The 26,448-nt window shown below is 34.3% G+C and overlaps 1 protein-coding gene across 1 annotated transcript; it reads right to left on the reverse strand.

Moving 5' to 3' along the window:
• Window positions 1–1,049: 1,049 nt before the first annotated feature.
• LOC138330766 (polycystin-1-like protein 2) lies at window positions 1,050–26,448 on the reverse strand. The gene is made up of 24 exons (XM_069278289.1): window positions 26,393–26,448; window positions 25,788–25,875; window positions 25,496–25,544; window positions 21,390–21,529; window positions 20,705–20,795; window positions 20,235–20,329; window positions 19,545–19,781; window positions 18,591–19,038; window positions 17,905–18,288; window positions 16,828–17,004; window positions 15,738–15,835; window positions 13,311–13,544; window positions 12,432–12,602; window positions 10,892–11,040; window positions 9,708–10,365; window positions 9,329–9,431; window positions 7,875–8,104; window positions 6,208–6,379; window positions 5,828–5,923; window positions 5,106–5,678; window positions 3,000–3,563; window positions 2,528–2,556; window positions 2,166–2,246; window positions 1,050–1,718 (listed from the first exon to the last, which is right to left on the reverse strand). The coding sequence occupies exons 1-24, from the start codon at window positions 26,446–26,448 to the stop codon at window positions 1,710–1,712; spliced, it is 4,932 nt and encodes a 1,643-aa protein (XP_069134390.1). The 3' UTR covers window positions 1,050–1,709.

Below are 26,448 nucleotides of genomic sequence, written 5' to 3' on the forward strand. Positions count from 1 at the left end.
TAATGTTTGTAATAATTAATATAAAATATTAAAAGGCAAAACAAAGCCATTCCATACAACTGAAATACATTAAGAATAACGAAACAATAAAATAAGTGAAAATAGTTATTAGGCCAAAAAAGATTTGTCTGTTTAGGGTTACCCGATCGACCCTAGTTTTTTTACTCCCGACCCTATTTTTTCCCTCTTTCTACGAAAACAAATTAAAAGTCGGGATTTCGATATCAGACTCCGGTTCCGGTGTAACGTTGAAAATGGACCTCCGTTGAAAATTGACCTCGGGTCAGTTTTCAACGTTGAAAACGGATCCCGAATGCCGTTGAAAATTGGACATGCCGTTGAAAATTGACAGTGTGTAGGGTCAATTCTCAACGGCAGGTCTGTTGAAAAATGACCGTTGAAAAATGACCTTGGCAAACTATCAACGGATGGTCTGTTGAAATATGACCCTAGTACATTCACATATATATAACTGTTGCACAAACATAATTCTCGAATTCTGTTATCGCTATTCCTAATATAATGTTGTGTGTTGTGTTATTGTTCCGTGTTTGTGTAATGTGTTGTTACGTGATGTTTTTGTGATGTGTTGTTGCGTTATGTTGTGTGATGTTATGTTGTTGTCGGGTGTTGTGTTGTTGTGTATTGTTGTGTTGTTGGGTGGTGTTGTATTGTTGTTGTGTTGTGTGTTGTTATGCTGTGTTGTTGTGTGATTTTGTGTTATGTTGTCGTGTTTTGTGTTGTTGTGTGTTATTGTGTTGTTTTTGGGTGGTGTTGTATTGTTGTTGCGTTGTTGTGTGTTGTGTGATGTGTTGTTGTGTGATGTTTTGTTGTTATGTTATGTTGTGTTGTGAGATGTGTTGTGTTTTTGTGGTGTTGTGTGTTGTTGTGGGGTGGTGTTGTGTTGTTGTTGCGTGTTTGTGTGATGTGTATTTGTGTTATGTTATGTGATGTGCTGTTGTGTTGTGTGATGTTGTGTTGTGTAGTGTTGTTGTTGGATGTTGTTGTATTGTTGTTGTGTGGTTTTATGTTGTGGTTTGGTTGTGTTGTGTGTTGTGTGATGTTTTGTTATGATGTTGTGTCGTGTTGTTGTGTAATGTTGTCTTGTGTGATGTTGTGTTTAGTGTGATGCGTTGTTGTGTGATGTTATGTTGTGTGATGTTGTGTTGTGTGATATTGTGTTATTTTGTTGTGTTTTGTTGTGTGGTGTGATGTGTTGTTGTGTGGTGTTGTGTTGTGTTGTTGTGTTATTGGTGTGTAGTTGGTGTGTTGCAGTGCTGTGTGATGCTGTGTGATTTCGCGGTGTTGTGGTGTCGTGTTGTGTTGTTGTGTAAAAACGAGTTCTTATGGGGTCACTTTTCAATGGGGTCTATTTTCAACGGGTCGGTGTAAAAAGTGCGGTTAAAGTTCAGTTTTCAACGGTTTTCGGGGTCATTTTTCAATGTTGAAAAATGACCCGAGGTCAGTTTTCAACGGGAGTCCATTTTCAACGTTACACCGGCCATTATTTTAGAGTGAAAGACACTAAAAAAATATGCCGACCTACCGACCCCATTTTTTGGCCAATGTAACCTTAAACAGACATATATATATATTTGGCCTTGTCATTGTAACTGGGTAAGTGTATATCCAAAACACTATTACTGGTATGAAACGCTGGGAACACCAAACACCTTGTAGACAAACTAAGTGGATTCTTCTTGTACTTCTCATCTTCTCTGTAAACAGACACATAAGCCATATTAAAGCTTATATAAATGACATACATATACGTAATAACCAGAATAAAAGATGGAACATTTATTATTGTATTACGATTTTGATGGCCTTATAGGGATTTTGAAGGATGCCACATGCAATGGTCGGTGGCACATGCGTGAATACATTTAAGCTACTCCGCTGTTTTTCCCCACAAATACTGTTTATCGTCATTTGAAAAGCAACCAATATAGATACAAACTGTTATCGTAGGATACATTTACTATAACCCGTTAACAAAATGCAGTCAGGTTCGAATATTGCCAGTCGTAGAAAGAATGTCTTTCCTTCAGTTGGTGATCATTAACAATCATCGGTTCTACCATCAATGTTATAGAAAGAATATAAATAATGTAACCAAAACAGAACGGGTTTTATTTTCAATAATAATAAAAAAAAAAACTTACATTCATGAGATTGAAGATTCTCGTCATTTCATTCGTTTCTTCTCTGGATTTTGAAAACAATATGTTGGATAAACTGTCAATCTGTAAGAAAATTATAAAAGTTAGGTAAATTAAAAAATACAGCGAATAGTCTTTTGAGAATATCAATTACGGCAGAGTACATGGGTATTACAATTAATTCCAAAATAAAGCATTCATATGTCAATGTGTCATTCTGAAAGCGTAATTAATTAAGTCGTTGTTTTTATTATGTTAATGATTCGTTTTAAGACGCAACATTAGGCGATCAGACATTTGAAAAATCAAATAATAACGTCTCAGATAAGCGAGAAGAAAGTTATATACAAATATAGATATCTTACCTGGCCATTCAGGTCTGAAAAGCCTTCACCTGTAACAGAAGGATTGGTTTTTTTTTTTAAATAAAATTAACATATCTAGCATTATTTTCTTTATCAAAAACAGGAGCTGACGAATTCGTTATTTTCTTCAGTTACAAAACTTACTTAATTTATATCATTACCATCATTGAAAAGTTTGAACTTCTAATTGTACTTCAAGATAATAATATAAAAACTAATTAATTGCATACCGAAAAAATTCCGCAGCACTATGTCCTATATAGAATGAAATACTAATTCGCATGCACCACCCGATGAAAATAAAGTGTATCTTGATAAATTGAATGTATATTTTCTTAAAAAGCATAATTGTTTTTAACATTTTACAGAGGTATCTGTCCATTTGCGAAGTACTATTACGTCATTTATTTATGGGCATAGCGACGGAATTGGCGTGGTAATATTAGCAGTAACTAACAAGAATTTCACGTACCTCTTGGGTTTGGATTGTCGGGTTTCTTGTTACTGTTACAATTCAACGCCTGATTTATCTTGCTCCAGAAATGGTTGTTGAGGTCGCTATCAAACGGCGTAACCATTCCAGCGCTCTTACCATCCTTTACGAAGGAGAAGGCGTCATTCAGGATGGAAATAAACATGTTCAACAGGATCAGAGTCATTGTAAAAATGAAAATCGTGAAAACAATCTCAGACTCGAACTTATCCGAACTTCCCATAAGTTCGCGTAATGTTACCATGGCGAGGAGAGTCCTAAATAGGGTTAGGTAGGACTTCGCCATGGTCATAAAGGAGAAAGATGTAGCACCTATAAATAGGTGGACGATACAGGCGAAGGCGGTCATGGCCACTCCGAGGACAACACTGAAACTTAGAAGGTCCATCTTTGATACCAAAATAGACGTCTTCATCATATACAGGTAATAGTTGAAGGTTAAGGGCTTCAGAAGCATCAAAATGGCCACGAATAAGACGACGCTTATGCACAGTTTGTAAATGTTGTCGTAAAACACAACTATCTCAAAAGACAGGAAGTTTTCTGAAAGAGATTTAAAAACTTATTTAGGATATGCACAATTAGTCAAATAACTGCCATGATACGGGGGTTTCGAGATCCCAAAACGACGTGGATAAAGTACAATTTACCGTCGATTAGTGCCACAATCCGGTGATTATGACGTCATCATTTGACGTGATTATTGTGACGTAATAATCACCGGAAGGTGGGACTACTTTACCAATGTCGTTTTAAGATCTCGAAACCTCCGTACTGGAAAAAGGTAAGGACTAAATGTAAATTTATTGTGACGGCATTAGTTGACGTCAAGAATTGACTACGTCGTGCCAAAATTGCGGCCTCCGCGTGGTTTTCGCAACACATTTTATCATTCCTCGTATGAAATTCCTCGAAATGTTAGTTGTTGTAGTTATGTAATCAAATGTGTCTTAGATATCATAAGAGGCTCGCAAAAGACAAAAAAGTTCTAAGATTCGTTTCATAAACTCTTAATTAAGATAATGTATATAAATTCATTTAAATGCCAAATATGCAGATCATTCGAGAAGTAATGTCAAATTTTCGACAGTTATGATCTGCGCTTGAGATATTTCGATATAATACTTGATGTGATAATTATGTCGAACAATCGAGAATTTAAGAAGAACGCACAAAATGTTAAACGCTAATTTAAAGAAAATCAAGTCAGCTAACTTTTTTCGATAATCTCAATGTACTTTTGAAAGACTGTATTTGGGATGAAAATACATTAAAAACGATAGTATTATTTGTGAGTTCTGTTGGCACCTTTATAAACTGAGCGCTACATTTGCAAAAGATAAAGCAAGGATATAATGCATTATTCGAAATGATACTAGTTGTTTAAAATTATTTATTTAAAATTGAATATATTTAGTGAATGCCGTTATTCAATTGTCGAAAATCGGTGATAGCAAATCGAATGCAACAGCTCTATCAAGTACATTTTTAAGCAAATATAAAAGGAAAATGTATTAAAAATTTGATTCATTCTTTCAATAAAAATACTCGATTTCTCTCAAGAAAAACCAATCACCAATGCATAATGCTATGCGATATATCAACGCGAATTAATAATCTGACGTTGATAAGAAGAGGAAATCAAACGGAAATTGTTATAAAAACATGCATAGATGATATGGGCCAATCAATATTTAAGCATTGATGCCACTAAGTTTTATTTTCATCGGGATATGAAGAAAATAAAGAATAGTGACATCAAAGCTTATGATTAATTTTTCAGGCTACTTGATACGATAAAAACCGTTTAACCGTGCGATCACTTTAATTTTCCAAGGGATTATTTTTCCAAATCAATGCGCAAAAAACGTCGATGTCGCTATTGTGACGTCGCAATACCGTTGAGTTCTCATGCCATTCTCAGATGATTTCTTCATAGAAGTATGAAGAAAAGAATCGGCCAATCAGAAAGTCGGATCAAGAATGAAAACAAATAGAAAATCAATTATTGGAGTAATTGTGTCTGTTTTTCATTTGCTGTACGATAAGATAATAGAACTACTGACATTTCTTGAAAAGACTTACCAGCCGAATTGAATATCTCCTCCACGATGTAGATAGTTCGGTCAATCCTGATGATATACATCACAATGGCTCCCACGGCAAATCCATTGCTCAGACATTTTCCAAGAAATGTGATTGAAGTGAAGCACTGAAATTTCAGCTTCCATACATCGTACACCATCAGAAGGAGACTTACGAAGGTGATGAGGATGAACAAGGCCTGTGTAGCCAACACTATATAGTCCCATACGTTTACATACGGGTACAGTCTGGAGGACTGGGCCTTGGGAGTCAGGTAAATACCGCCGGTAGCGGGGAACTCAAACACAATACTAATCAGACTGAAGAGTTGGGAGTTAGGATTATACACCATGTTTTCCACTACGACAAATCGGGTATATTCGTCAATCCACCTGCCGGTCGACAGTTTCTGAATCTCGTGGGTAACCTCGGCTTTGAATGGGTTTATGTCTTTTACGTATCCACCCCCACTGTAGGTACCAAAGTCTCCGGTATACGGCAGAGCGGAAGTGGCATTTCCAGAAATGTACGTGAATCCACTTCCGTCACATGAACCTTTATATGTGGTCCATCCTAAAGAGAACCGACAGGGAATATAAAATGAATAAAATATTTACTAATGAATAAAAAGAAAAGAAAAGAGTACCAGCGTCTTATATAGTATTCTTTTAAGCATTTCATATTCAAAGTTCTTTGTTGATATAATGATAAAAACAAGTTACCGGGACAATATCCTGCGATGTCTTCGTACTCTATCTTGTATTCGTGTCTGCACACATTCATGGTTTTTGTCATCACTTCCGGAATATGACATTGCCCTGATACAGCAAATACATTCAAATATCAACCATAAAATAAAACAACAAGCAATAATTCATTAAATGCCAATAATGCTACATAGTATTTAAATAAAATGATATCAACAGTCTAATGCAGCAAAGTGTTAAATATTTTAAATTCACAGCTAATAAAACGTAATTAAAATGTTTTATATATGTTATTTTAGTAATGAAAACAGACTGAATGTCGTATTGTTTTAAACAAACCACATGTTAAAATTTTCGCCGCCATGTCCTACGAAATCACGAATACGGTATCTTACCCGTGACTCGCAGTTGGCGCAGTCGCACTGGCCCCATCCGGTAGCTAGTCGTATCTCTCATATACTTCCTTTCTGGCGGAAGCTTGGGATCACCATTGTACCATGTCTTAGGGAAGACGTTGTCAGCGTACCTTGTGTTCAGCCAGTCCCAGATATCAGCTGTCTTGTTTATCTGTTTACCGGATACAAGTGTTAGTCTAGATTTGTTTGGTGATATACACAAGTTATCTAGTAGTGATATTGGTTATGTGGCAAAATTGTGACTTTATGAAGAAAATGATTGCGGCATTTATAAACATGAAGCGTTCTGGTAGATGTGGCATTTATAAACATCAAGTGTTCAGGTAGATGTGGCATTTATGAACATCAAGTGTTCTGGTAGATGTGGCGTTTATGAACATTAAGTGTTCTGGTAGATGTGGCGTTTATGAACATTAAGCGTTCTGGTAGATGTGGCGTTTATGAACATCAAGTGTTCTGGTAGATGTGGCATTTATGAACATCAAGTGTTCTGGTAGATGTGGCATTTATAAACATGAAGCGTTCTGGTAGATGTGGCGTTTATAAACATCAAGTGTTCTGGTAGATGTGGCGTTTATAAACATCAAGTGTTCTGGTAGATGTGGCGTTTATAAACATGAAGTGTTCTGGTAGAAGTGGCATTTATGAACATCAAGTGTTCTGGTAGATGTGGCGTTTATGAACATCAAGTGTTCTGGTAGATGTGGCATTTATAAACATCAAGTGTTCTGGTAGATGTGGCGTTTATGAACATCAAGTGTTCAGGTAGATGTGGCGTTTATAAATATCAAGTGTTCTGGTAGATGTGGCGTTTATAAACATCAAGTGTTCTGGTAGATGTGGCGTTTATGAACATCAAGCGTTCTGGTAGATGTGGCAGTTATGAACATCAATTGTTCTGGTAGATGTGGTGTTTATGAACATGAACATCAAGTGTTCTGGTAAATGTGGCATTTATGAACATCAAGTGTTCTGGTAGATGTGGCATTTATGAACATCAAGTGTTCTGGTAGATGTGGCATTTATAAACATGAAGCGTTCTGGTAGATGTGGCGTTTATAAACATCAAGTGTTCTGGTAGATGTGGCGTTTATTAACATCAAGTGTTCTGGTAGATGTGGCGTTTATGAACATCGAGTGTTCTGGTAGATGTGGCATTTATGAACATCAAGTGTTCAGGTAGATGTGGCGTTTATGAACATCAAGCGTTCTGGTAGATGTGGCAGTTATGAACATCAATTGTTCTGGTAGATGTGGTGTTTATGAACATGAAGTGTTCTGGTAAATGTGGCATTTATGAACATCAAGTGTTCTGGTAGATGTGGCATTTATGAACATCAAGTGTTCTGGTAGATGTGGCGTTTACGAACATGAAGTGTTCATGTTTGTTTACAATTACAGGACATTAAACCAAACAAACAACATTATTGAACAATAAGGAAATACACCAAGGTCTTTCACAAAAGATTGATCTAAATGAATTTGTATATTAAATCTTTAATTCATAGGTTTTTGAAACAAATTTTGTAAAGTTTTCTATATGTATTATTTTTCCTTGCTCTAAAAAATAATAATACTGGTACCATAGAAATGACCAAAATGAGAAAATATAATGAATCATTTATGATAATGAATAGTTATTTTACCTTTTTCAATGGCTTAAGTAATTGGATTAATTCCGCGTTCTGTTGGTTGGCCTCGTGAACCACGTTGTGTGAACAGATCAACACCAGTACACCAATATACAATAGGTTTCCTAGGAAACCCCTGAAGTGTGTAAACAAACGTCTGTCGAGAAGGCGGAGTTTTTTCAGCCTCGCCTTGTTCGCTGAGTCTTCATTATCTCCCGGCCAATGGCTGAACTTCGCTGGTGCTCCTATACAGAAAGTACAGACAATAAGTTGACTAGAATATTATCACTTTGGATAAACATAGTCATACGTGTAGTCTAAAAGACCACACGAGGGACAAAGACCAATGAACTTTAGCCAAGTAGTCTCGACTTGCCAACATGGACATCTCAACATGTCGAGTTACCGTAACGCGTCCTAAATAACACAAAGGACCGAAATATCTCACCATGCTTTATACACATGTCAAATTGTGTCTAAATTAATCATTTGAGACACAAAAAATTGTATTATTGAGCAAGAGGTCTTGTTACACTGACATTTATTTATTTATTTCCAATTCAACAGACCAGAAAGTCCACTTACAGAATAGATAACAAATTAATAAATTTGACATAAATCTACAATATCGCAGTTAAGTACTAGGTAAAATAAACAGAAGTAAATAATCAGTTACAAACTAATGTAAGATTATCTTTAAGCGGAGTTTAAATGGTTCAATAGATAAACAAAAAATGGTTCAATAGATAAACAAAACTTATCACAGTCAGACGCAGAGTTGATACCATTTGAATTATATTACATTCGGTTTAAGACACTGTACTTCCTCACATTAACTCTACCACGCTGGCAATAAAACTGGTTGGAACGACTTGGGACTAAAGCCATAATTGGTTGACTGGGTAAGAGTTATAAGTACTGTTAGCACAATTAAAAAGAAAGACCATGTCTAAAAATGTCCGCCGATATATAGCTACTTTCCAAGCTAGGATGATTAAAATGTTTATAGATGTCAGCGTAAGACGTAGAGTTGTAATCAATGTGGATCTTAAAACATAACAAACAACATTTCGTTGGACAACTTCTACACGATGATTTAAATATATTTGGTAAGGAGACCAGACAGTATTCTAACTGACTCCTCACAAGAGTAATATACAAAGACCTTAAAACTGACACCTGTCTAAAACTTTGACATGTACGTTTTATAAAACCGAGCAAATGACAAGCTTCAGAAACAGTACGACTGATCTGGGTACTAAAATTCAACGAAGCCGTCAGCCATATACCACACACAAGTCTTTTAAACAAATTTCATTAGTATAATCCACGCCATTCATGCTGTAGTAAAAATCAACTTTCTTGTTAGTAAAATGGCCTGGCAACACTTTTTTCACGTACACAGGTGGTTGCTAAGATTTGAAACAAAAATAAAACAGAGATATAGCTATATAAAGTGTAATACTCACCAATACTGATACTGTCATCAATTTGAAATGGTGCCATCTCGGCAATGGAGCTTTTCGCCAGTCCCTTGAATAAACAGGCTAGTACAATCGACATAAGGATCGTCTGTAAATATAAAATAACTTCTAAATTAACACATTATACTAATTACGTTTTATTGCGTCATACACGAGCCATGACTTGGTAAATGCAATTTACATTTGATTTTTCTGTTAAATACATTTACAATAATGTTTTGCGGCAAAACTGATAGTCTTAATGTGCATCTCCTGAAAATTGAAAATAACTGAATGCCAAATGTAGGTTAAAACATCCATAATGATAATCAAAAATGCCAGAAACTTTGGAAAGACAATTTGAATATTTGAAAAAAAACCTCACTTTTATTGGCTCTACTAAGGCCAGTTCATTGCCAGCTCCAAACACGATAGCCACCAACCAGTCTTTGGAAATATCCTCTCCCCATTGGATGCTATACAAAGTCGTGAAGAATGACCCGGAAGCAATACATGCCGTCGCTAGTCCATAAGCCACAAAGATGGTGAACCATGGTAACGCGGCAGACGGTTTATTCGAATTAAATGTCAGATCTGTCTGATACTTAGACATCCACGAGTTCTGCGATTCTCCTCGGAATCGTCTGTTCCGGAATATCATGGTAATGATCACAGCGGCCGGGAAGGAAATTAGAGCGGACATTAATCCAACGTATATTTGTTTATAGTTCAGTTCGAAGAATCCCAGTTTGACTCCGTACGAAGGCTTATCGTTTTCACTGTTAAACCACATAGCGCTTGCTAACATTGAGAGTGATAGTAACGAACTAATGCAGTATAGACGCTGTACACGAGAGAACCTGCTGAAGGATGGACGTCCAAACAACGACAGCCATAGATATTCGTCAAAGAAGTTAAACCGGGTGACACTTTCAAACAGGGTCTTCCCATCACGTAGTTCCTCGCCTGCCGGGTAGAGTGTCCTGTGAAGACAGCCGTCTGATCTGTCGGCTGCTAACCACTGGTCACATAGGAAAACGTACCTGGATAATGCATTGTTTACATTTCATCTTATATTAGAGACAAACTAACTAAACATATATCTGAACTTATCCAATGGTTTGTTTTATTCAGAACTAAAAACTACAAATAAAGATTGTTAAGGTATAGGTCGTATTTGAAAAACAATATACTAGTAGCTTTTTTTTTTTTTTATCTTTGTAACAATATGACATAGAAAAAAAATATTGAGATAAAAAAAAATTATTTGTATTTCAATGAGAAATCAATTTTAAGTCAAAAAGAAGAAAAACCGTCGCAAGGTAAGTTTAAAGAAAACCATTTTTCATTAATATTGCTTATAAGAATTTAAATCACGATAAATATGACGAAATCTTCTTGATTTTTTTCCTTCATTATATGCTATCATAACTAATAATCTTCCTTCGTCTTTTTTATGTTGGAGCGCATGGACACATCGTCGCAATCTTATTTATGACGAAAAATATACCACTCAACAGTTTATTGATAACAACTATTGACTATTATGTTACCTCTTGATAGATTTACCTTCTGCCAGTGTACCCGTCAGCGATCAGTATCTTGTCAATATGTAATCTGGCTGAGGGGTCATCATGCCAGATCTTCACACTGATGGGTGGCCCAAGGGTTCCTTGTGTCTCCAAAGCAAAATTGGAGTACTTCCACCGGAACAAATTCTGTAATGAATGCACAAAAATGTTTTTATTTTGTTGTGAATGAAGGAAAAATGACGTTAAATTTGTGTCCTTCTGACTCAATTACAGTAATTAAACAAATTATTTCGGATGAAAACAACTTGATGATAAAATTGTCCCTGTGTCTTTCAAATCCAGGACTTTAACACATGACTACCTAAGTATAATCTGCTCAATTTTGCCCATCCTATTCAATGGAATAGTCAGTTTCCCTTTTTAAATTGGTTGAAAATAGTATATACAAAATCCCTATAAGCTATAAAAGTTATTTTTTTCATCATAGCACATTAGACCAATGATGTACGTCAGTTAAGGATGTACTCCTCTGAGAAGTCAAAATTTTCTTGTATTAAACTTTTTTTCTCATATAGATTTTTGGAAATAGGAGTTCATACCATGAAAGAAAATGGAAGAAAAAACATATGTCCGTGTGCTCGTTTTTGAGCTATTATCATTCAAAGTTACCAAAGTGACAAAATCGTGGATTTTATTGGAATTTAGCCGTTTTGACCACATACACTAGATTCTAAAGCCATAATTCCCTAATGAGGTGTTTGATATGTATGGATGTTTGTAGAATTTATTTTCAAGTAGTCTTCATTAAAAACTATACCATTTATGATTAATAAGAGTCATATTTTTTCTCAAAATAACAACATATGCTACCCCTACCCTTTAATTTTGAGCTCCAAAATGCACCATTTTTAGCCATTTTTGTCAAATTTAACCCTTTATAGAAAAAGTTCTGGTATTAAACTTTTGTCAGTAGTTTGCATATCAATAGGAAAAGGGTTGTTCTTTCTAAATCATGCAGAAAAATGGGGGGTCCGTGTGCTTACTTTTTTGCCACATTTAAATATTTGTTATTTTTCAATATTTTTGACTAAAAAATAAAAGTGCTCAAATTACCAGTAAAGTGACAAAAGTGTATAATTTCACACATTAATATTCAATATTTGAATTAACATGAACCCAGTAAAGATTTACAGCAAAAACTAACTCGATACAGCTGAAAATGCTGACGCGGTGATGATTTAAGTAAAAACAATTTAAGTAAAAAATGGGAAAACGGTGGCTGTACTCAAAGCCAAAAAAGACACAATTTCAAAATGGCCGCCAAATGGGCCATTTCTAAAAATAGCTGTGTAAAAAAATCTTCTGAAAATAGAAATGTAAATTTTTGACAAAATTTGCTACAGACCACATACTACAGATATTGATAAATAGTATTTGAAAATCTCATAATGTTTTTGATCTATGTCGAAACGAGACTTCAACGGGACTGAAACCACAGAAGAATACATCCTTAAAAGTAGTAATAAGTAAGTCTTTATACATGTAAATTGTCGTTATATTATATGTTATAGGTCTACCTGGATAGGTCCTGCCTTCAAAGCCCGAACGCCTGTCGTACCACAACTGCCTTCTATAATGATGTACACGGTGGACATGAAGAAAGATTGCGACCACAGTCCGGTATGGATGGAGACAAAGTAGATATTGTCGCCATCATCGGGGTTATCATCCAGGGGTTTGTATTGCCACTGAAAATATCAAACTTAACATCTTAATAATTCTAAAGCTACATACAGTACACATTTCAAATAAATAAACTACATAGTGTATCTAGTATAATTTGTCAATGAAATCATCACTTTCATTAAGATAAAATGCCCCTTATCTCCCCTTAAAATACATGATAAATCTATGTTTGAAACTGGACCAGAGGCAATATATGATTTAAAAAAACTCAAATGTTTCTTATTAGTATTAGTGTCCCTATACATAAACTCAATCATCCGCCTATTTGTCTACTAATAAAAGTTTGCAGTCTAAACCATTACTGAGTCCGTAAAAACATTACAAGTTAAATTCTGTTTAGGAAGCTGTAAACTTATGTATTATCATTGAAATAGCACGGTAGCTTTTGAAATTTGCGACAATTTATCTGAGTGTTCTATAAGTAAAATTAATAAGTTTACTTTATCAGATTGATAAATTCTAACATATCAGGTTTTAATTGCAAATACTGTAGTAAATCCTGGTCACGGCACCGAATACAACTGTCTGAGAGTAGTGTGCCGCTTGTATCGAGCTTAAAACAATGTAATAATGAATTTTTATCTCTTCTAATGGTCGAATTACTATGAATGTCATAGCAGTTATTCTTATCAACGACACCGAACAGCAACAATTAAGTGACAACAAATGACAACATTGAAATAAAATGAATCTACACTCAGCCTACTGACCTGGTTTTCATCCTTCTTATCGAACCGTCTTAGTATGACACTGCCCACGATCAGAGCTGCTATAAGACCACAGTTGACTGCCAGCACGTACGGGTTATCTGCAATCTTCTGGTCAAAGTTTGTAAATACTTCATCAAAACGAATGAGTTCCGGACTATCACCGAATAGGTCGAATCCAAATGATCCAAAGAAATTGCTCTTAAAAACCGCAGCATTCTGCTCCATGGATTTTAGCTACAAGATAATCATGGGATATACCATTTTTCACACAGAAAAAAACCCTCCAAAAGAAAACCATGTAAATAAAAGCAAGAATTCAACACGTTTTTGTACAGTTTTGTACGGGGTTTTAGAACTATAAAGTAAAACAATGTTAAATACAGGATTTAATTTGCAAAAATTAACGACGCAGTAAAAACATTATTTAATTGTATCAAATACATGTATATGGATAAGAAAATTTTACATAATTGCAATGCAATAACCCTTATTGACAGGTTCGTTTTAGCTACCTTTTGAATGTTTTTGACTTAAGGTCGGTTATAAAACTTAATCACGCCAATTACAAAATAACGATCGTTTAGACGCTGAAAGAGATGGTAATTATGGATTAAGAAAAAAATACAATTTCACTATTCCAGAATCGTTTATTCAATAACTTATTGCCAATGATATTATATAATATTTTCGTCATCTATGACTATTTCTTCATTAATGGTATCTTCAGCTGTTATAAGCCCACGTTATTTATATATAAAATTGATGATAATAAAGTATTGTAAAATTTTCGAATTTAAGCATTGATGTCACTATTTTTTTTTAAAATTTTATCGGGGTATGAAAAAAAATTGTTTGCAAACTGTGCGAATCCGCGTAGCGGATTCTCACAAAAAATTGCAAGCATTTTTTTTCATACCCCGATAAAATTTAAAAAAAATACATCAATACTTATAATTTATTTTATACTCTATTTGATACAATGGAGTATGTTTAAATGTACCATTATAGTGGTTTTTCAAGGGATTTTTTTCCGAATCAATACGTAACGTCAATGTTTCTATCTGACGCCACGATAACGTCGGGGTTTCGCGCCATTCTCGGATTTTTTTTTTCATAGTTGTATGCAAAAAAAAAAATATTGGCTAATCAGAAAGCCGAATTTGGTATGAAAACAAAGAAAAATTAATTGTACAGAATGGAAAAAAATTAAATTTAGGGGGATGTTTAGTAGTTATTATTGGATGATTTTTACTACTCGAAATGCAGTCCAAGAACAGTAATATTAATGACACATATAAGGCAGGTGATTTTTACCTTTAACACTTGATTTTTACCTGTAAGGCAGGTGATTTTTACCTTTAACACTTGATTTTTACCTGTAAGGCTGGTGATTTTTACCTTTAACACTTGATTTTTACCTGTAAAGCTGGTGATTTTTACCTTTAACACTTGATTTTTACCTGTAAGGCTGGTGATTTTTACCTGTAAGGCTGGTGATTTTTACCTTTAACACTTGATTTTTACCTGTAAGGCTGGTGATTTTTACCTTTAACACTTGATTTTTACCTGTAAGGCTGGTGATTTTTACCTTTAACACTTGATTTTTAACCTGTAAGGCTGGTGATTTTTACCTTTAACACTTGATTTTTACCTGTAAGGCTGGTGATTTTTACCTTTAACACTTGATTTTTACCTGTAAGGCTGGTGATTTTTACCTTTAACACTTGATTTTTACCTGTAAGGCTGGTGATTTTTACCTTTAACACATAATTTTTACCTGTAAGGCTGGTGATTTTTACCTTTAACACATGATGTTTACCTGTAAGGCTGGTGATTTTTACCTTTAACACATAATTTTTACCTGTAAGGCTGGTGATTTTTACCTTGAACACTTGATTTTTACCTGTAAGGCTAGTGATTTTTACCTTTAACACTTGATTTTTACCTGTAAGGCTGGTGATTTTTACCTGTAAGGCTGGTGATTTTTACCTTTAACACATGATTTTACCTGTAAAGCTGGTGATTTTTACCTTTAACACATGATTTTTACCTGTAAGGCAGGTGATTTTTACCTTTAACACTTGATTTTTATCTGTAAGGCTGGTGATTTTTACCTTTAACACATGATTTTTACCTGTAAGGCTGGTGATTTTTACCTTTAACACTTGATTTTTACCTGTAAGGCTGGTGATTTTTACCTTTAACACTTGATTTTTACCTGTAAGGCTGGTGATTTTTACCTTTAACACTTGATTTTTACCTGTAAGGCTGGTGATTTTTACCTTTAACACATAATTTTTACCTGTAAGGCTGGTGATTTTTACCTTTAACACATGATTTTTACCTGTAAGGCTGGTGATTTTTACCTTTAACACTTGATTTTTAACTGTAAGGCTGGTGAGTTTTACTTTTAACACATGGTTTTACCTGTAAGGCTGGTGATTTTTTCCAGGTCATTGTCTCGTCCATCAGATATCCAGATAAAAGATTGAACTGTCCCTGTGACGAAGCATTGTTCCAGGCGCCTGACAGGATAACAAACACACGTTGACATTAATACGATTTTTTCTTTCTTCTCATATAATTATTTTTATTTACAAAATTGAGCGAGTGCTTTGTTGATTTAAATGTGAAATGTGTTTGAGATAGCATTGGTAAACATTAGTTTAGCGACATAGGATCTCAGTTAAGCTCAAGTGTGCGTATGAAATGGGGGCAAATATTTAATTACGCATTAATACGCTATACGAATTCATAATTGCACTTACGTGTTTATAATCGAATAATTAATTTTTCTTTGTTTTCATACCAAATCCGGCTTTCTGATTGGCCAATATTTTTTTGCATACCACTATGAAAAAAAAATATTCGAGAATGGCGCGAAATCCCGACGTTATCTTGACGTCACAAAAGAAACATTGACGTTGCGTATTGATTCGGGAAAAAGAATCCCTTGAAAAACCACTATAATGTTACATTTAAACATACATCATTTTATCAAATAGAGTATAAGATTAATTATAAGCATTGATGTCACTATTTTTTTAATTTTATCGGGTTATGAAAAAAAAATTGTTTGTAAACTTTTGTGAGAATCCGCTACGCGGATTCATACCGTTTGCAAACAAATTTTTTTTCATACCCCGATAAAATTAAAAAATAGTGACATCAATGCTTCATTGTGCGAAACATTTCATTGCACCAACACAAGTACTTCTACAGTATACTCTTTCAAATCGAGTTGTAAAGTATGTCATTTTTGATATTGACGAAATATATCAAACAATCATTCAACTTAGACATACACATTGTAAATGTACTTTTTTGGGACATTTTAATTTTAGCGCAAAAATAATCTTGATCAGGTTACCGTAGGTAAATATCCGTTATTAACAAACCAGCTGTATAAACCATATACAGAAAACAAAATAGCTCATAGAAAATTTTAGTGCAACAATGCTATCGCGAAAAGCGTTAAAAGTAAGATTACTTAATATGTACGGTTATCGTAAATTACCTTTGCAGAATGTATCTATGACCTTGGTACTCATATAGTAGAGGTCATCAAAACTGTCGCTAACAAAGGAGTGGAATTCGTCTGGGTCGTCTGCTATACCATTCACTTCAGAGAGGTCAGCCAGCCCGATAGCCACGGCCACGATCTCCACCCCAGTAGCTCGAAGGGCGTTGGCTTCTACAAAGAGTGATGAAATAGAGGGAAAATACTAGTGCAATTAAATGTAGAATCATAAACTTATATACACTTTATTTTCAAGCTTACTGAGAAATTATCAAGAACACTGTCCATCTTGGTCACCCTAAATATTGCCGCTAGGTGGCGTAGGAGTGACGCCAGCTACAACACAAGAGTCTAAAACTAGTGCAACTGTAGCATAATGTACACAAAGTTAGGATGTTCTAAAGGAAAATGGCGCAAGTCACACCAACGCTTAAAGTTTGCCATTACTCGAAGCATTAGTTTACCTATAAGAGGTAGATTATTATCAACATAACCGATACCAAGTCATAAATTGATTTAAAACAGTTCACTTTTACGATTATTTAAGACCTCTGGAACAAGGCAATCGAAAATGATTTCTATAAGTTATATCACTTGCGCAATCATGATTCAATAGAGCAATTGATTTAATGCCGATAGAAACAGTGAGTGTATATACAGTATAACCTACAAATTAATGCAATTATAGTTTTGTTTACTATAGGATAAAACAACTGTTGATCAAAAAAGAAACTTACCATCATTTGACACTTCGATTTACAATAATTACATACTTCACTTTACCCACACTAGAATCTTACTCTGAATCAGAACGTAATTTTACAACCAAAGGAACCTTTTTCACTTTATGTAATCCTTATTTGTGTTACATGGATTACAAAACAAGTTATATAACTTACACCAATCTCTTTCGATAACCCGGATGTAAGTGCGCAAGGGACATTAAAGTGGGAAGAAACCAGAGTTCCCAGAAAAAAACCCACGTAACTCTTTCTTTATCTTTCCAGACAAAGAGGCACAGGGTCTTAACCACTACACCACCCGATCAAGATCTACTATAAATTTAAACTCTACCGTCAATAGTAGTATTGGTATCTGTAGACTTTCCGTCGGTGATGACAATCAACAACTTCTGTACCCCGTCTCTTGTTATTTCCGGTGTGAACATATTAAGCCTGACATACTCTAGTCCGAGATGGGTCTGAGTGAAACTCCCTTGGTCATAGACAACCTCGTCGATGGCGTTAGTGATGTTATCTGTAGTATTGTAAGTATCCAAGTGGAACTGGAACTGGGCACCATGCCCAAATGTGACCAGGCCTATCCGTACACGGTCAGGGCCGATGTCAAGGCGACGCACAAGGGAAGACATAAAAACTAAAATCTTGACGAAGTTCAGGGCGCCAACACTTCCAGATGAATCAGCAAGGAAAACTATGTCAGCTTTTTGCATGCAGGCTAGAAACAATGAATTGAACACAATCAACATTAGATATAAATCTATTTTCATCAAGGTAGAATAGTGAACATATGCAGAAGAAAGCATTCCTATCATAATGAAATACAAAAATACGACAATTTCTAAGCTTAAAATTTTGATTCTAATTACCACGTATATGTCACAAAGTTTGAAAGACGATGGAATCTATGATATGGGAAATATATTATTATTGTTTTACCTTATGATCTTATCGGTGTAATTAGCTGGTTATATCAATCTAATTAATTTTACTTGAAAATAAAATTGAAATTAAACTTACACTCGCACAGGACGTTGATTTCCATCGGGTTGATTGGGGGTATGAGCACCAGTGTCAACGTCTGATCTACAAAGGTCACGTGGGTTGTGTTGGGGGACGTGTCCTGGAGAAGGTCATCAAGTCCTTGTGTCTTGATCTGGTAGGCGATCCCGCTAGCTGGGTCATTTACATGGGTAGTACACATCTGTAGGGTGGCCAGTGTGATCGTAAACGCACCACCGTCCGTGTCCGACTGGAAATTTGACGTCACATTGAAGTCATCATTGTTACGGGGACCATTCGGATCTTGGTTTGAAGGATTGTACATAGCCTCGATGAAAAGGTTGATCTCTTGGAATATTTCCAGTATTCGTCCTTCGAAGTCCCTCGCGAACGACCTTACAGTTCCAGCATTAAGATCGGTATTTTCATCTAAGAAAGCGTACATGTTTGTTCGGCTTGAAAGAACCTATAAGAGAACAAGTTATTTAACAATTAAAATGTTTTAGTTATCAAATGCCAATGAAAAAAATACACAGACATGATAGTTACGAACAACTGAAGCAATATTAACTTGTCGGCATGATTCAGCGGCACATGCTCGTTTTACACGTTTTCGAAAGTTCTTCTTCGAATCTAAACTAACATAGACTTTCGTTGAATTGTAAACCATCTTAATATAACCTAAAATCCAATTGGGCAATCACGAACAACGTCACTTTTTTCACATTAATTCTTTTGTGGATCACAATTTTGCGATTTGAAAACTAGAAAAATAATAGGTTAGCGAATCAAGCTTTTGTGATTTGGCTTGAAGTGCATAATTATATAACTTAATTTCTAAATATTTCAGGGATCCAGATTTCGAGACCATGGCGATAACCCGTGAAATGATGAACATATCATTCCCGCGAAAATTACAGGCAAAATAAGGTAATTTAGGAAAGAAAATGGAAGAAAAAAGAAGATACTAACAAAAATGTAGACGTTACTGGAGAGAGGCATTATTGTTGTAGCATCATCGTTGAGAGCGGGGATGCTGAGTATGTTGCAGATCCTAGGGCGTGTGGTCACAGCGTACATTGGTACTTGCGTTGCTATGGCGGACATATTATGACCGGATATTGTTACCTCGGATATTGTTGGGGAGGAGACGATCAGGAGAAGAATCCTTAGTAGACATTCCTCTGTAGCATTAACAAGTGGTACGGCCTGAAGTAAAGGTAATAACTATTATATTGATCATACCTGGAAATAAAATGTGCTCAGTTCCTATCCTACAGGGAAGTACCATAGGAAACGTTATACTTTAATGTAAACCAATTTTCTTTCACGGCTACTGAATTTCGCGATTTTTCTTTCAAAACATATTCGTGAAGATAAATGTTAGGGAGATTTTTGAATATATCAAAATACATTTTAATATAATTGGGAAATATTCGTGAAGATAAAGAAAATTTTTCGTGAATCTACCTAATTGATCGCCAAATTTGCGAAAATAAATCGTCTGCGAACGGAAGTTGGTTAACTGTGCCTCACTTCAATGTAATTTTAGAATTATGATATTTATGCTATTTAATTTCTGTATTAATCTCGATGTGACTAAACAGTATATTTCTAATGTTACTAGGCTTTGGTGCTATTTTAAACATTTCCCCTATTTACCTTAATGCCACTGAGCGTACAGCCGACCGTCTGCCCTGGACGACATGTCACGTGACTTATTCCTTTCATCTGAAGCTCCGTTATATTCACCAACCCTGGGTTGAAGAATAGACATGGTAAGGAAGCGAGAATTAGGTCAGTGATTTACTAACAGTTGGGTTCCAGCATTGCTGCATTAAATCGTTTGCTGTAGCAGAAATCGGAACTGTTAATTATGCTAATTAGAACAACATGATTTAACTATCAATAAATAAAAACCGTTCACCATGGATCTACGTAAAATTATAAAACAGAAACATGCATATATACAGCTTTATGATTTACGGTAAGACGTAAGATATTTTGTCGGAAAGAGTTCAATAGTAAGGTAAACACAATATAGAATGCAAAACACTAATTTTAATGTCAATTAGCATGACCATAAAAGTATGTCTCTATGTAAACCTCCAGTGCCTAGAAAACCTACTTACAGGAACCTATGTCTACCAGGTCATTTTCCGGATTGTCGGTTCGCTCTTCTAACTTGGAGACAATAAAATCTGTGATATGGGAAACTTCAATCTAATGAAATAGAAAACGAAATATAACTAGCTTATTTTCTCTCTATATAATTTGAACACATTTTAATTATAGAATAGAATATATTTTAATCCATATGTATTGTATCATATTCAATATTAACCTTCGTCGATTATGTTCTATATTTACCGTGGTTTAATGTGATTAGTGTGAAAGTCGGAAAAAATCATGACAAAGGAAGGTAGTTGTAAACCCTATATACAACGCATTTTCTATCATGAAAGATCATGGAAGAAGGCGGTAACTATGCTAAATGGCAAAAAAAAAAATGGACCACTGTAAGCATTCCCTTTTTCACATAATGTTTTTGTTTGTCATATGATTTTGTTTGATTGGTTTAACTTAAAGTCCTATTAACATTCAGAGCCAATTAAAGACTTGCCATATTTAGGAGTTATAGGGCGAACGGAGTATTCATAGGGAGACTACCGATCTGAGGTCAATGCCCGGCAACTGCCCCACTTCATACGATTCAACCTCTTGACCGGGGATGGGGTAGGAGATGGCTAGTAATAATATATAGGAATATCTGAACTACTCTGCCACAGCGGCCCTTCTCACAATGGAAATTCTCACCAGAAAATCTGCTAGAAATTCACCCTTTAAGTTAACATCCGTCTGGAGAAGGCTCTGGACGTTTGTCAGGTAGGATACAGCCTCCACTGTTGTCATCTCCGGTAAGCTGTAGATAGTCTGGGCCAGGTGTATCAACTCCACTAGTAAACAAAGAGATTACATCAGGCATATCAATGGATATCACATTTCATACTAAAATAATTAGAGAAACGTTGATAAAGGAAGGGAAAACGAGTTTTTGCTTTCTTAAATTCTATTGGTAAGATCAACATTTCAAAAGGTATCCTATTTTCAGTATTGTATTTTGTATTATATAAAATTCGTGCACATACTGTTTGCAATACCCAAGGTTAATTAATGAAATCAAAGATACGTCAATGGTTGTACAGTGTAATTTATTGTTATAGGAGATAGTGAAAATAAATGCAAGCCCCATTAAGGGGTACGAAGAAAATATATAAAATATTAAAATAATATTGTTGCAGAATAAAATGCTTGCTCTACATAAAAATCGAAGCCATATTATGAATTGAAATGGCCGTCTTATAAAGATGACAATTTGTCATTTAGAACCATCATAATATTATATTCTTCAAAAATTAATAAGATGTAATACAGTTTTTGCAAAATATATTTTACAGAATTACGCCACACAGCGAATACGTTGAAAACAAGTTCGATACGTCCTCCCCCCCTCCCCAAACACACACACATACCAAACCATTGTTGAGGTCCTAATTGAATACATAATACAAAAAAGAAATAAAGATTATTTATTTTGTAGTTTTTGCAAGAAAATATTGGGTTGTGTTCAGTTAAGAAAACTGATAAAAAATTCAAAACGAAGGTCACAGTGACCTAGTTAGGCATTTTTTTCTATAGGCATTAAAAACTTTAATATTTTTGCTGAATGCTAAGATTTTTTAAACGATTTGATAGGCTTAGATTGATGTTTAGTACTGCATGACGATACGATTCATTGGATGTGACCTAATGTATGCACGTGACCCAGCAAATGTGACCCTAGGAGGTAGTTATTTGAAGAACATCGTGACAAAATACAAAACAAGTGCTAAACATAATTTAAAAGGTTTGGAATGGTTGAAAATTAAAGTAATTTCATCTCGGTAACCACGAAATTAAAATTCCAATTTTAGTCGCCATTTACAATCATGCAATGGGGCAGCAGGTACAGTTCTTGCATCCTACCCCCAGTGAATGCGTTGCTTGAAATAAGCTCATTAATCAAATAAAAAAACTGCTTTAAACATGAGAAATTCAGAGGATACTTAGTGAACAGATGATACCATTCTTTGGATATGACCTAGTTTATGCATGTGTAGCCAATGTGACCCTATCATCAAAATCAGGTTATGTCAAGATCTAAATGCAGTACTAAACATCTCAACCTATCAAATTGTTGAAAAATTTTAATTTTTAGCAAAAATATTTAAGTTTTTAAAATCAAAATAGAAAAAAAATTAACTAGGCCACGGTGACCTACGTTTTGAATTTTACATCAGTTTTCTTAACTGAATTTCACAAACCCAAGATTCACTTGCAAAAACTGCAAAAAATTATTATCTTTATTCTAATATTTTAACAATGAAAATGTGAATTTTCACGCTTTGACCTCTAAAATTACCATGAGCGCAGAACATATCGGTTATTCTGAATAGCATACAATATGCGGCTGACTACCCTAAGGTATCTTCATGCAAAATATCACTGAGTCGCCGTCAAACGGCCCAAAGGATACCCATCTTTTACAATTTTTGGATATTATGTAGAAGTTTAAATCATCAGGAGTAAAATGTTCTCAAGCTATAACACAAAATATGTCATTGTACCCTCATTATGAACCAGTTCACGGGCTAGTTAGAATACATTCTGGTTATTGTGTTTAGTTAAACAGATTTCATCCGGAACATTTAAATTGAGGGCATGCTTTTCTGATGGTTCATAGTAACATTTTAATTTCGATGTTAAATATGCGTTTGTAATTATATTTTGGTTGTGTCGAATACACATACAGAATTTGGAGTATAAAAATGTAATTAGGATTCCAGTAACATTCTTGTAATATTAGCTTTTGTCTGAATCTACTTAAATGATTCATAACCTCGTTCTATTTCATCAAACATCATGCTAAGATGAACAATCAGGTCAATCGAAGAGAGGAAATTATTGAGAGCTTTGGTCTAGTTGTTTTCTTCTCTCTATTATTAAAGCGGTCTCAAATACTCGTTTTAATTAGTAGTCTACGTCGATAAAAACAAAACCAATAAATAGGAGAAAGCTATACCTAAATATTGTTTGTATTGCAATCATTTCACCGATAAAAAAGTAATAACCAAAATATTTGCATTCTCTAAGTAAATGTTTACTTATTTCATAGAACAGTTTATAACCTTTATGAAAATAAAGAAATATCCAGCGTATATAAATAAGATAAAAATTATCTTTTTATGTTCAACATTTCCATTCAGATTAAAAATAATGTAATGTAACTATCAAAACTACTATAAAACCAGGGTTAAACTAGCAAGCAATTGGCAAGTTATTGTAAAGAATAATGCTGGTGAAAAACAATGAAACCATTGTCACGGTCGCGATTTACATCTTCATTGGGAATCGTACGTGTATTGTAAACATTTTTTTTTATTCAACGATTAACTTGAATATATGTTTATGTCATGAAGGTATCACAAACATGCGCAAAACGGGTTATGATTAGAGTACACTCAATTGTTGTGCTATTTCTCCATGATAATTGTATGGCAACTTCTAAAAAAACTCTGTAATAATGCTTTTGCATTGTCATATACTGTAAGGTTGTGTGATTTTAAAACAATAATTGTCTCTATGTGTAACAAGACGACATATAAAAAAATATTGTTTTTAGAATTTTGAATTACAATAATTTGAAGAAATTACCAATTTGACGGCCATTTTGAAAACGTTTTTACGTTGTAGAAAGTAGAAATTTCACCCCTTTTTACTTTAAAATGTTCACTTAAATCACAACTGTGGTAATATTTTAGTTCATTTTTGCTGTAAATCTGTTGTAGGTTCACTGTGGTGAGAATATCAAGCATTTTAATGTGAAATTGGAACTTATTGACACCTCAATTTTTTCATTTTAATGTAGTTAAAAGAATTTAGATTTTTTAACAAAACATGCTTAAAAATAACTTATTCTAATCTTGTAATTGGGTAAAAATCAAATACACTGACGTATTTCAAAATCAGGCACATAACCTTATAATTTTATTGTATTTCTAATCATTGCATAAATTCCTCTTTCTAAAAATTGATGTTTGGAAAAAGTTATTGGAACATGTTGACCACTCAGCACATACTGTTCTTCATATTGAAGTTATATGGGCCGTAATAAGTAAACTATGCGGTAGTTTTTTCGTTTCAATTTTCGAAAAACTTAGTTTTCTGATTCTGAAAAGTAATTTTAATAAAGAATAATTGTCCAACTTTACTTTGCTGAATAGGCATTATATTGAGATATATCATATACGATTTTTCGTTGTCTGTATGCAGAATGCATCATTCTGAACTATCTGATATCTTTTGGTGCATGCGCAATTAGCACTTCATTCCATAAAGGACATATTGCATCAGATTTTTTTCGGGATGTAATTAATTATTTTTTAATATTTTTATCATAAAGTAAAATTAGACGCTCAAACCATTCAATGGTGGTAATAGTGTAAAGTAAGTAACTTTTGTAAATGAACAAAATGCTAAATCGTCTGCTTCTGTTTTTGATAGAGAAAAAAATACCATTTGTCAGTATTTGAGCATCTTTAAGTCTCAAAGTTTAGTTATGAAAATATAATAATTGCCATTATTTGTTTTGTTAATCAGGCTATGAAAAAACACTTCGAGGAGTTTAAAAGAAACAAATTGACAGGAATTTTATAATTATTCGAGAATTCAAGATGAAAAGAACTAATATCGTTCTACAACTTGACTGTTATACTGTTATATCATTGACGTTTCGTTGTAGGGCATTCAACAAAAATAACAAATAAGTATTAAGATAATAGTTCAATTAAGTAATGGGAATAGATAATAAAATGTGTTGTTACCATATCCGGCGTGTCCGATTGAGGACATGGCTACTAGGAACGCCAACCGCTGTAATGGATTAAAACAATGTGTATACTTTCAAACTTTGAGATACGATTCCCCGGTATCAGGTTAGAAGACATCACTAGGTAACAAAACCTGGCAATATTTAATTTCAATTAGCATTTTATTCATATGCGATTAATGAATATTAAAATAAATCAATTACTGTTTTCTCTTTTTTTTTTAAAAAAGCCTTTGGCGACTGAATTAATATTATGTTATAAATATCTAGATGTAATGTTTACCTACCAGAAATAAAAATCCCATGTTGACCAATATTGACGGCGATTCCACAAGTCCGGCTGTGACAAACGTCAGCGCTAGGTGTACGTCGGCGCTACCATGAGGGAAATAGCATTCATTTTATTGTAAGTCACCTGGAGTCTTTTATTATATGATAATACATTCTTATGAATTAAGACCGATTTTACGCATGCGTCGGTTACAGTATGCCGACACCTTTATCATGTAAATATTTCTATTGTTCATTACATACGTTTAGAAATAAACTAAAGAAAAGATCTATACGCCTCTGTATACAGGGCAACTTGATTAGGGTTTACTTTAATATTAGCGGTTACACAAATCCCATTGTTAGTTTTAGTGAATGGATTGTTTACATACTCCTTATGTAGGATTATGAGTCGAACTCAAATAAAGCTTTTCATATTTTTCATTGGAGATATATATGTTGTTAGATAAGTGCTCATTTCATTTCTTTTTCCTAACCTTGACGTCAATTTCATAAAATCTTACATGAAAATTTCTTATATTCATATCAAATCATCTCCTATTGAAAAAGCGCATATATTCAAGATACGTTGAATGGCATGATAACAACTGTTACAGCTTACATTTCGAATACTCTCCTCGTCAACATGTGCTGCACAAATTCAACATAGGCCGCCAT

This window comes from Argopecten irradians, chromosome 9 (genome assembly GCF_041381155.1).
Source record: "Argopecten irradians isolate NY chromosome 9, Ai_NY, whole genome shotgun sequence".
NCBI lineage: Eukaryota > Metazoa > Mollusca > Bivalvia > Pectinida > Pectinidae > Argopecten > Argopecten irradians.

Excerpts from the sequence above, each read along its gene's own strand:
- LOC138330766 (XM_069278289.1), bottom strand. The coding sequence starts at position 26,448 with ATGGCGGCCTATGTTGAATTTGTGCAGCACATGTTGACGAGGAGAGTA. Across the intron at positions 17,005-17,904 it reads TACCAATACTACTATTGACG|AAGCCAACGCCCTTCGAGCT; the intron begins GTAGAGTTTAAA and ends CACTCTTTGTAG. Across the intron at positions 2,247-2,527 it reads TTTCAGACCTGAATGGCCAG|ATTGACAGTTTATCCAACAT; the intron begins GTAAGATATCTA and ends ATTTTCTTACAG.